Here is a 9,793-nt window from a genome sequence, read left to right as displayed (position 1 = left end):
GAAATATTAAGGTAAGTTTAGTACTTAATGTGATAATATGCAATTATATGAGTTAGTTAAATGTTTATGTGTTTGAGATTTATTTGAATTCGACCTAGTTGAATTGAATTATAAATATCATTGAGATGATTTATTTGCTTATGGCTTACTAAGCTTCCAAAGCTTACTTTGTGCATTCTTCTATTGTTTTATAGATATATAAAGCTAGCTCGAGCTGGGGGATCGTCAAGAATTATCGTCACACTATCAATCGACAATTTGGTATTTTTGAAAGCTTGATATTATGGCATACGGCATGTATAGACTATGGTTAATTTTGAGTTGTATATAAGTGGCCATGTGAAATGGCTTGTTAGAGATACTAATTATTATGTATATTCGGTCATGTTATAAGCTCTTCTGGGATGTATGTTTCGAAGTATATATGTATGATAATGTTTGGTTATAAGATTCGACTTGAGTAATGATTTAGTTGGTACGAAAAAAAGGGTTTGTCTATAAAATATGATTAGTAGACATGAATTGTGATAAATGACTGTGTTAGACTGTGTTGAGTTAGGTAGTGCCTCGTAACCCTAATCCGGTGACGGATACAGGTTAGGGGTGTTATAAGGCTTTGCTTCCTTCGGTTCATCTTTCTTCTTGATAGCCGAAATCATCTAGTTCTTTGGACATTTTCGCGCCATGTGTGGTCCTTGACAAAAGAAGCATTTTATCTTCTTCCCCTTGTCCCTTGGGTTGTTGGATCCCCGCTTCGCATCTCGTGGTTTTCCATTGCCACTGGTGCTATCAATATTGTTGCCATCATCGCTATGTGTAACAGCTTAATTTTTCAGTGGTGTCAAAAACAGTGGTTCGAGGCCACCAAATCCAACAAGTAAGTTTGTAATTATTTAATATTTATGAGTTAAATATGGTTTTAAAAAGAGGTTTTTGAATTGGTAATTTGTGTTTTATAATGATTTATTAGGTCAAGTGGTTTTTAAAAGTGAGGTATCGAGACCTCATTTCTATAACCCGAGTCATAAATATTTTTATAAATATTTACGGAGTGCCATTGAGGTGGTACTAAAGTTTCGTTAAAAAATTTTAACATTTCAATAGCTAATTAATTAAAAAAGACTAAATTGAAAAAGGTGCAAAATTTGCTAATTATAATATTTAAGTGATTAAATGGCTTGATTTATAAGTGTGGGAGGACCTAAGACATAAATAAACCAAAATTAAAAGGTGAGGAGGCATATGAAGGAAAAATAATAAAATAAAATGATTCAATGGCAAAATGGTAATTCTAATGAAATTAAAAATAAAACAAATTGAATTTACAGGTTTTCTAGACATTTCTTCTCCAATTTTCAGCCAAAAACAGCCATAAGAGAGAGCTTAAGCTGGTTTTTCATACTTTTGCTTCATCTGAGTTCAATTCTTATTAGTTTCTTGTAATTTTTATGTTTTTAAGATTATTACAATTAAGTCCAACTAAACTATCCCTTTTTTATTTTATTAAAAATTTTGGAAGTTTTCATTGATAAATTTTAGATGTTTTTGATGAATAACATGGATTTAGAGCTTTGTTTATGTTGTATGATGATTTTATAAAGTGATTTTTGTTAAATATTGATTTTAGGATTAAATTGTGAAAAGGTTAAAATATTAGGGTTTGATAGTGAATTTTGGTTTTATTAGGGGCTGTATGAAGGCCTAGAATATATGGATAAATTATTGATTGAAAAATTAGTTAAATTGATAGATTAACTAATTAAGGGATTAAATTGCAAAAATTGTAAAAGTTGGGATAATTGTGTAAATTTGAAAAATAAAAGGATATTAATTGTAAAGCGAATTGGAAATGAAATATATGCTAATAAGTGAGTAATTTTATATTCTAGATAAAAATCCTGTAGATATTCGTGAAAAAAAAAACAGAATAGTCTCTAAACTTCTACAATTACTACAATTCAATCCAGGTAAGTTCGTACAGTTAAAATTTTATATTTGTATAAATTTGATGAACGATATTGTGCATTTATTCTATTGTTGGAAATGATTCATTATTGGAATTATAATATTAAATTGGATATTCAGTTTGAATAGAACGCAGGATTTGAGTACATTCGTATTTTGGTGTATGATGGTATTGGAAGTAGACAACAACATTTTTCCCAAGTAAACCAGGGTTCAGCATTTGTTGCGAACTCTCGTGTTTTGCTTTCTGTTCAGCTCTTACGAGCTCCTGTTCAGCTCTTATGAGCTTCTGTTTAGCTTTCGAGCTTCTGTTGGTGTATTCAAGAGGACCACCTCTTATGAGCTTCTATTGACGATGTACTCTTATCCGTAAGTCGTTCTTCGAATGAAAAATTTAGGTAAAGTGATTTATTTAATAAATTTGAAAGTCATATTATGTATTTTTGTATTGATTTGAATACGGAGGTATTTATCAATTGAAGTTGTGAATGACAAGGAGATGACATGAATGATTTTATTTATTTGACTTGTTATAGTAGGTTCGGTAAGATTTATGTTTAACTCATCGAACTTACTAAGATTCATTAAGCATATATGTGTTGTTTAATATCTTTGTAGATTTTCAGAAAGTTGGACGATCAGATCAGCACTCAAGTCACACTATCCAGTTTATATCGGTAGTTTTTGAAACATTAAATACAATTTATATGGTATGTATAGGATTTTGTTCGATTTTGGTCAAAATTTAGCTTATGTAAATATTATGAATAATATTTTGTTTATATAACCAACATACACATTGATATGAAATTAAGGTATGAGTGTGATGTTAGTATAAATGATATATTTATGTATATAATTGAGTTAAAATGAACTTTGGTAACTTGGTTAGATAGGTTAATTAGGTAAGTTTGGATACTTGGTTGACATGTTTTTAAGTTTTCATGTGAGGTGGCTAAGGGCATATTGGTTGTATGTGGTGATAATACATGTTTAAGACATAATTTTAGCTTGTGTTGAAAGCCTTCGTTATGGCTTGTTGATGTGCAATTTGTTGAGACTAGGTTGGTGTCAAATTGGGTGAGAAATGTGACTTAGAAAATAACCTATTTTTGTCCACACAGGTAGAGACACGGGCATGTGTCTCAGCCGTATGTGTCTCAGCCGTGTGTGTTACACTGCCAGGTGACACGGCCGCGTGTCCCCTGTATCTTTTAGAAATGCAAGTCAGTATGCTCACACGGCCTAGCACACGAGCGTGTGACTTGGCTGTGTGACCCAAGTCAGAGAGTTACACGGGTGTGGACACGGGCTTGAGACACGGTTGTGTGTCCCTATTTCAAATGCCTACACGGGCTGAGACACGGACGTGTCTCCTGACCGTGTGAGTCACACGGTCGTGTGACCCCTGCAGTGTTGAAAATTTTAAATATTTCTAAAAAATTCACTGAGTACCTGATTTAGTCCCGACTTGTTTCTAACATGTATTTTGGGCCTTAAGGGCTCGTATGATGGACAATATGTTTGATTTCGATTGGTTTCTAACATGAATGTTATATTATATGAAATATCTGTTTATTGATCTGTAAACTCTAGTAATGCTCCGTAACCTTGTTTTGGCGATGAATACGGGTTAAGGTTGTTACACCGTAACCCTATTCTGACAATGGATACGGGTTAGGGGTGTTACACTATATCCCTCTTTATCTTTCTCATGGTTTCTCTCACCATTGCCTTTTCCATTGGACTTAGATGACTCAAACTTGTATTTCGTTGGACCAAGCTCAACAAAGAACTCTACTTCAACCATGGCTACAGTAAGTTTGGTGATTCCTTGCCTACGCAACTCATGTTTTGCCTACGGCTTTAACCTATCTTCGAACCAATACAATGCTTCTTTCTCGCTCAAGTCAGAGATTTGAAGCATCAATTCGCTAAATGCTCGAACATACTCCCGATCAGTGCCTTGTTGTGTAAGACAACGCAACTGTGCCCGAGCCTCCTTCTCGGGATACTATGGATAAAATTGCTTCTTCAACTCTCTTTGAAACTCCTCTCAAGTCCCAATTGTCCCACCACGTTTCTTATCCGTAGACCTATGATGCCACCACAAAAGAGCAATATCAGTAAAATAAATTGAAGCCTATCCCTTGATTAAACGGACGGACGAGATTAGCCTATCCCTTGATTTTAGGGATTTAAAATATTATAAAATATCAAATCTAATCTAACCTTTAAAAGATATGATTCCTATCAATCTTCTAATATTAGTTCCCATCTTTACCAGGATGCCCTATATTGCCATATCTTCATCATTAGGTCACTTAGGCTTCAATTTGACAGGCTTCTCCAATAGTTCTTAGAATCGGGTCAGTTCTTGTGGGCTAAATGATCCCCATCTAATCGACAGACCTCCATAGGGCGCATCTTGTGTCATGGTCACGGGCTTTGCACTTTGGGTCGTGACATGTACACGTAGTCAAGAGGATGCAAGTGATAAACTGGTCCTTACCCTTGAAAATCTTGTTGGCATGATGGACAAGTTCACAAGAGAGATGATGCAACTCAAAGATTTTGTGAAATCTAATCACAATAAATTAGAGAAACTTGGACTATTTAGATAGAAAGGTTGACAAGACAAACTCATGTGTTCTTCACAATCAAGCCGTTTTCGAATCTCATAGCCAAACTTTGGCTTGGATAGAGGCCAAAGATTATGAGGATGAGGAGTCACATGCTTCTAATGTTAAGGACAATGGAGATAATACTAATGTTGACACGATACAAAATGTTAGTCGTACCAACCATGGTTTGGGTACTCGACCTGCAAATTTTGGTTCTTTTGATCAGAGCTAAGTTTTTGTGTCATAACTCAATCCTAAGTGGATGATAGATTATGTCAACGTTACTTATATGCTTTGATGTAAATAAAAACCTAAGTTCAAATAGATAATGAACTAAAAATTGGTACATTGAGTATACGACTTCTACAATATGGAGCATCATTCCACAATAGTAGAATTCATAGCCCAATTAAATAGTAAATGATATCCTCTCATTGGCATTAAATGATAGATGAAAGTGACATGATCATGGGTCATTTTTCTTAGGGATAAATAATTTAATTATTATTTGTTAGTAATTGACTTTTCATTAAGAAAGATGTAATGGTTCATGTGAGATAAAATAGAATTATATTAGGAGAACAAATTATCCCAAAGAGATTAAGGATATCTTATGAGGGTAACACACTTATGACAAGGATATCGGACAAGCACTCAATGAGTGGCTTTCATAATGGTATATAATAAGAGAGAGCTCAATCATGATACTTTAATGAAATGACTTCGTGACTAAATAATTTTATAATTAATAGGCAATCAGCCTAAACTTAATTACAAATTATTTAAGCCCTAATTATTTTCATTCGATCCCTCCTCTAGATCGAGATAACCAAAAACCATGTAGAACCAATAACTATGGAATGAATAAAAACAATGAAGTAAGAGAAATGAATCATATCTATCACTATTCGCAATATGTGTTTTCTCGCTAAGTACAAAAATGTCTTAGGAATTAATTTAATTTTTAAAATTATTATTTAATTAATTATAATTAAATAATTAAATTTTAAAATAAGAATTAAATTAATTAGTCATTAAGAATTTCTTAAATAATATAATTAAATATATTTCCTAATAGATTCTAATAGTAAAGTTGCAGTGGCTTTAACAGAATTAGAATTAGGTTGAGAAAATAATTTAATTAAGAAATTAATTTAAATAAAATTAATAAAATTAAATAAATAAATAATGTTTTAGGTAATAGACAATAAATATTGAGTTGGATAAATTATAAGTGTTAGATTAAAGTTTAGGAATACATATAATTGGACCCAATACAAAAAGACCCAACTTGGCCTTGAACCATGTAAGGGTGACAACCCTAGTAACTATATTTTTTATTAAATTATTATTATTTATTTAGACCTTATTCAAATAGAACTCTTGTATTATATGTATAAATAGGAACCACCGGTTAAACAATTTACACACATCATATAACGTTGTTATTATACCAGAAAGTAAATTCTACTTTCTAGAAAAAAAACGCGTAGATACTAATTTAGAGAGAAATTAACTTTCCTATTGAAAGTTAATTAAAAGTTTTCATTCTGTTATTTAGTTCGTGTTGCTTAAGCCCTCACTCAAGACAACTCATGATTTGAGGATAGCGAAGAATGTTGTTTAGTTGAAAGCTGGGATCGAGTTAATCACCTTGTACAAAACACATTTACTATTTCGATCAATAGGTTTATTGCTATAAATAACACAACTACTCAATTTTAGGAAAAAAAATTAAACTTTTGTTGTACCTAAAATTACTGTTTTCTTAACCGACTTTTGCAACACGTACTTGGTCCCAATCACCTTTGGATACCTAGGAATTGTTTAGAAATGCTTCCAACTTGATTTAAAAGTCTAAACAACGAATTGAATTAGTTATGGTTTGATATGAATGATCTCATGTTTGATATCTAGATGCAAGTATAAAATTAGTCTTTGTTGCTTCAGCAATGAATTTGATATCTCGCATTTATATTCGATGATCGAATAATCATAAATTCATTTTGTGTTCATTTCTTTTCGAAACATTTGATATATTTTCTCTCTTTTTGTATTTTTATTTTTGATTTATGATTTATTTATACTTTTTTATTTTTTTAAATCAAAATTTTAATATTTTATCCAAAAATAAAATTTGTAGCTATTTTTTTTCTTTTGTTCGAAACTTTCAGATTTATTACTAAATTGAAAATTTTTGTAATAATGATGGGTAAAATGATCAATTTTTTTTAGAATTAAAATTAAAATGAAAAATATTGTAAAAATTGAGGGTTAATTTTTTTTGAAGTTTTAAGATTTAAGATCAAATTAATTAAATCAATAAAAAAGCCACATTAGTTATCCGTCATTCCTCTAATGGAAACTAACAGGAAAGTGGTTAAAAAATTTAATTTTAAAAAGTTAAACAACTAAATAAATAATAATACTTAAAGTGAGCAAAATGGGTGATTATTCTTAAATTTAAGATGACTCATGGATTTGATTTGTGATTCTCGAATAGGCTCGAAATTTAGCCCAAAAAGAGTTAGAGAGAAGTAGTAACAACAATAGGCCCAAGAATTTCTGGAAAACACGACGGACCTGTCATCGAACCGGCAAAACAAACGCTGCTTTCACTTAATTTTGTTTATTATACAAGTGAATAATTAATAGCCATCTTAATCAACTTAAACCCCAAGTTTGCTACTAACCCAGCCACGTAAGTGGCGCCTACATTTTTCAAGTTCAAACTTCAAACATCATACATGTATATTATACAGAACCGTTCAAACATCATTTATATATATTAAAAGGAAAATGTCCTCCCTGTTTCTTGAAGCAATGCCTCCCAGTTTTCACTTTCAATTCCCTAACTGGAAATTTCCATATCTTATTCAGACCCCCAAAACCAATATAACCTCAACTTTAAGGAATCTCACTCAACTACTACTCCTAATGACGTCCCACCATATTTGAACAAACGTACGCCATTTACATTTCTCTTAAATATGCCTGTTTTTATTTTCAATCTCATAAAGGGCCCCTTTTCATTTCTTTGTCCATCCTTCTTCCGGGTGCTTCAGATTCTGCCAGAATGAGGAAATGGTTCTGGGGTTTTCTTTTCATTGCTTTTGGTTTTGTTTGTAGCATTGCCGCTGAGCGCAACCCTCGCACTGAGAGAATTTCTGGTATCTCTTGTTTTTTTTTCTTTTTTTTTTTAATGTTGTTCAAATTTGGTTGGATTTAAATACTTAAAGTTGTTGGTTTTGAATAATGTAGGAAGTGCTGGTGATGTGTTGGAAGACGATCCAGTAGGGAGGTTAAAAGTTTATGTATACGAGCTTCCGAGCAAATACAACAAGAAAATCCTTCAAAAAGACCCCAGATGTCTTTCACACATGTTTGCTGCTGAGATTTACATGCACAGGTTCCTTTTATCTAGTCCTGTTCGAACCCTCAATCCAGAGGAAGCTGATTGGTTTTATACCCCTATCTATGCCACTTGTGATCTTACACCTACTGGTTTGCCATTGCCCTTCAAGTCTCCACGGATGGTGAGAAGTGCTATACAGCTTATTTCCTCAAGCTGGCCTTACTGGAATAGAACAGAGGGTGCTGATCATTTCTTTGTTGTACCCCATGATTTTGGAGCATGCTTTCATTATCAGGTAACCGGTTCTCTACTTCTTTGTTGCCTTATTTACAAGTATTGTTGAGGTTGGCAGTTTACGTAACCGTGCATGGTATATGCTTAAACATGTTTTCAATCCATTTTGGCATAAATCTTCATATGCAACCAAATTGGTACTCACTAGATAGTGTAATATCAGCAAGCTATATGTGGCAACATGTATGTTGGGATGTGAACTTTGACTCCTAGAAAAGGTGGTTTAATATTGTTTTATAAGCAAAGAAGCTAAAACATGTGATGATTGGTACTCACTGAAGTAATGAACTGATGATTGCTCTATGTTAATTTTTGGTACTTTTTGTTTATAGTTGATTATCCGTGATTATTTCAGTTTTCTGAATCTTCTCCAGGAAGAGAAAGCAATTGAGAGGGGGATCCTTCCAATCCTGCAGCGTGCTACCTTGGTTCAGACATTTGGACAACGGAACCATGTGTGCTTGAACGAGGGTTCAATCACAATTCCTCCTTATGCTCCCCCTCAAAAGATGCAGGCCCGCCAGATTCCACTAGATACTCCACGGTCTATTTTTGTCTACTTCCGTGGATTGTTTTATGATGTAAATAATGACCCTGAAGGTGGCTACTACGCGAGGTATGTTTCTTTTGTGCTCAAGAGTATATAGTTCAGGTTGATTGTTTACTCGAAATGACTACATGAAGTAGACATGAGACTTTTTTATTCTATATCTAGATTTAATGCCATGTCCTCGTGCTTTATTTTGGCTTCATCCCTTGCATCAAGTTGCTTGCTTTATTGAGTCTGTTAGGTTGATTGTTGACCCTCACTGACTCCAATGGCGAATGGCAGAGGTGCAAGGGCAGCTGTTTGGGAGAACTTCAAGAACAATCCACTTTTCGACATCTCCACTGAACATCCAACTACTTACTACGAGGACATGCAACGAGCTATATTCTGCTTGTGCCCACTAGGGTGGGCACCCTGGAGTCCTAGGCTAGTGGAAGCTGTGGTATTTGGGTGCATTCCTGTCATCATTGCTGATGATATAGTGTTACCCTTTGCTGATGCTATTCCATGGGAGGAAATCGGAGTGTTTGTTGCAGAAGAAGATGTTCCTAAGTTAGATACGATTCTCACATCTATACCACCGGAAGTAATATTAAGGAAACAGAGGCTTTTGGCTAACCCTTCGATGAAACGAGCCATGTTGTTCCCGCAACCTGCACTGCCAGGAGATGCTTTCCATCAAATATTGAATGGGCTAGCTCGTAAATTGCCACATCAGAAGAGTATATACTTGAAGCCTGGTGAAAAGATTTTGAACTGGACAGCAGGACCAGTTGGGGACTTGAAACCGTGGTGATGCTGATGCAAGTGTTATTTGAAATTCACTGCCTCACCAGGCCTCCTCAATTGTACTAAATTTTTTCTTTAAAATTCTTGAAGTTTTGTGTAGAAGCTTACATATGGAAATACATATATGGGTGTAGATGGGATGATGCCTTGCAGTTCCTCGTTAAAATCAGCAATGGTTGTTTTTGAATTAAATTAAGCTTACATATCATTCCACCA

At 33.7% G+C, this 9,793-nt stretch overlaps 1 protein-coding gene across 1 annotated transcript; it reads left to right on the top strand.

Annotated features, from left to right (window-relative positions):
* Positions 1-7,399: 7,399 nt before the first annotated feature.
* On the top strand, positions 7,400-9,793 carry LOC107909507 (probable beta-1,4-xylosyltransferase IRX10). Its single transcript, XM_016837048.2, has 4 exons — positions 7,400-7,759; positions 7,851-8,239; positions 8,613-8,854; positions 9,071-9,793. Exons 1-4 carry the CDS (start codon positions 7,666-7,668, stop codon positions 9,582-9,584), a joined length of 1,239 nt encoding a protein of 412 aa, XP_016692537.1. The 5' UTR covers positions 7,400-7,665; the 3' UTR covers positions 9,585-9,793.

Source organism: Gossypium hirsutum, chromosome D02 (assembly GCF_007990345.1).
Source record: "Gossypium hirsutum isolate 1008001.06 chromosome D02, Gossypium_hirsutum_v2.1, whole genome shotgun sequence".
Classification (NCBI taxonomy): Eukaryota; Viridiplantae; Streptophyta; class Magnoliopsida; order Malvales; family Malvaceae; genus Gossypium; species Gossypium hirsutum.
The sequence above is the reverse complement of the archived record's forward strand: the minus strand, read 5'-3'. Positions and strand labels throughout refer to the sequence as shown.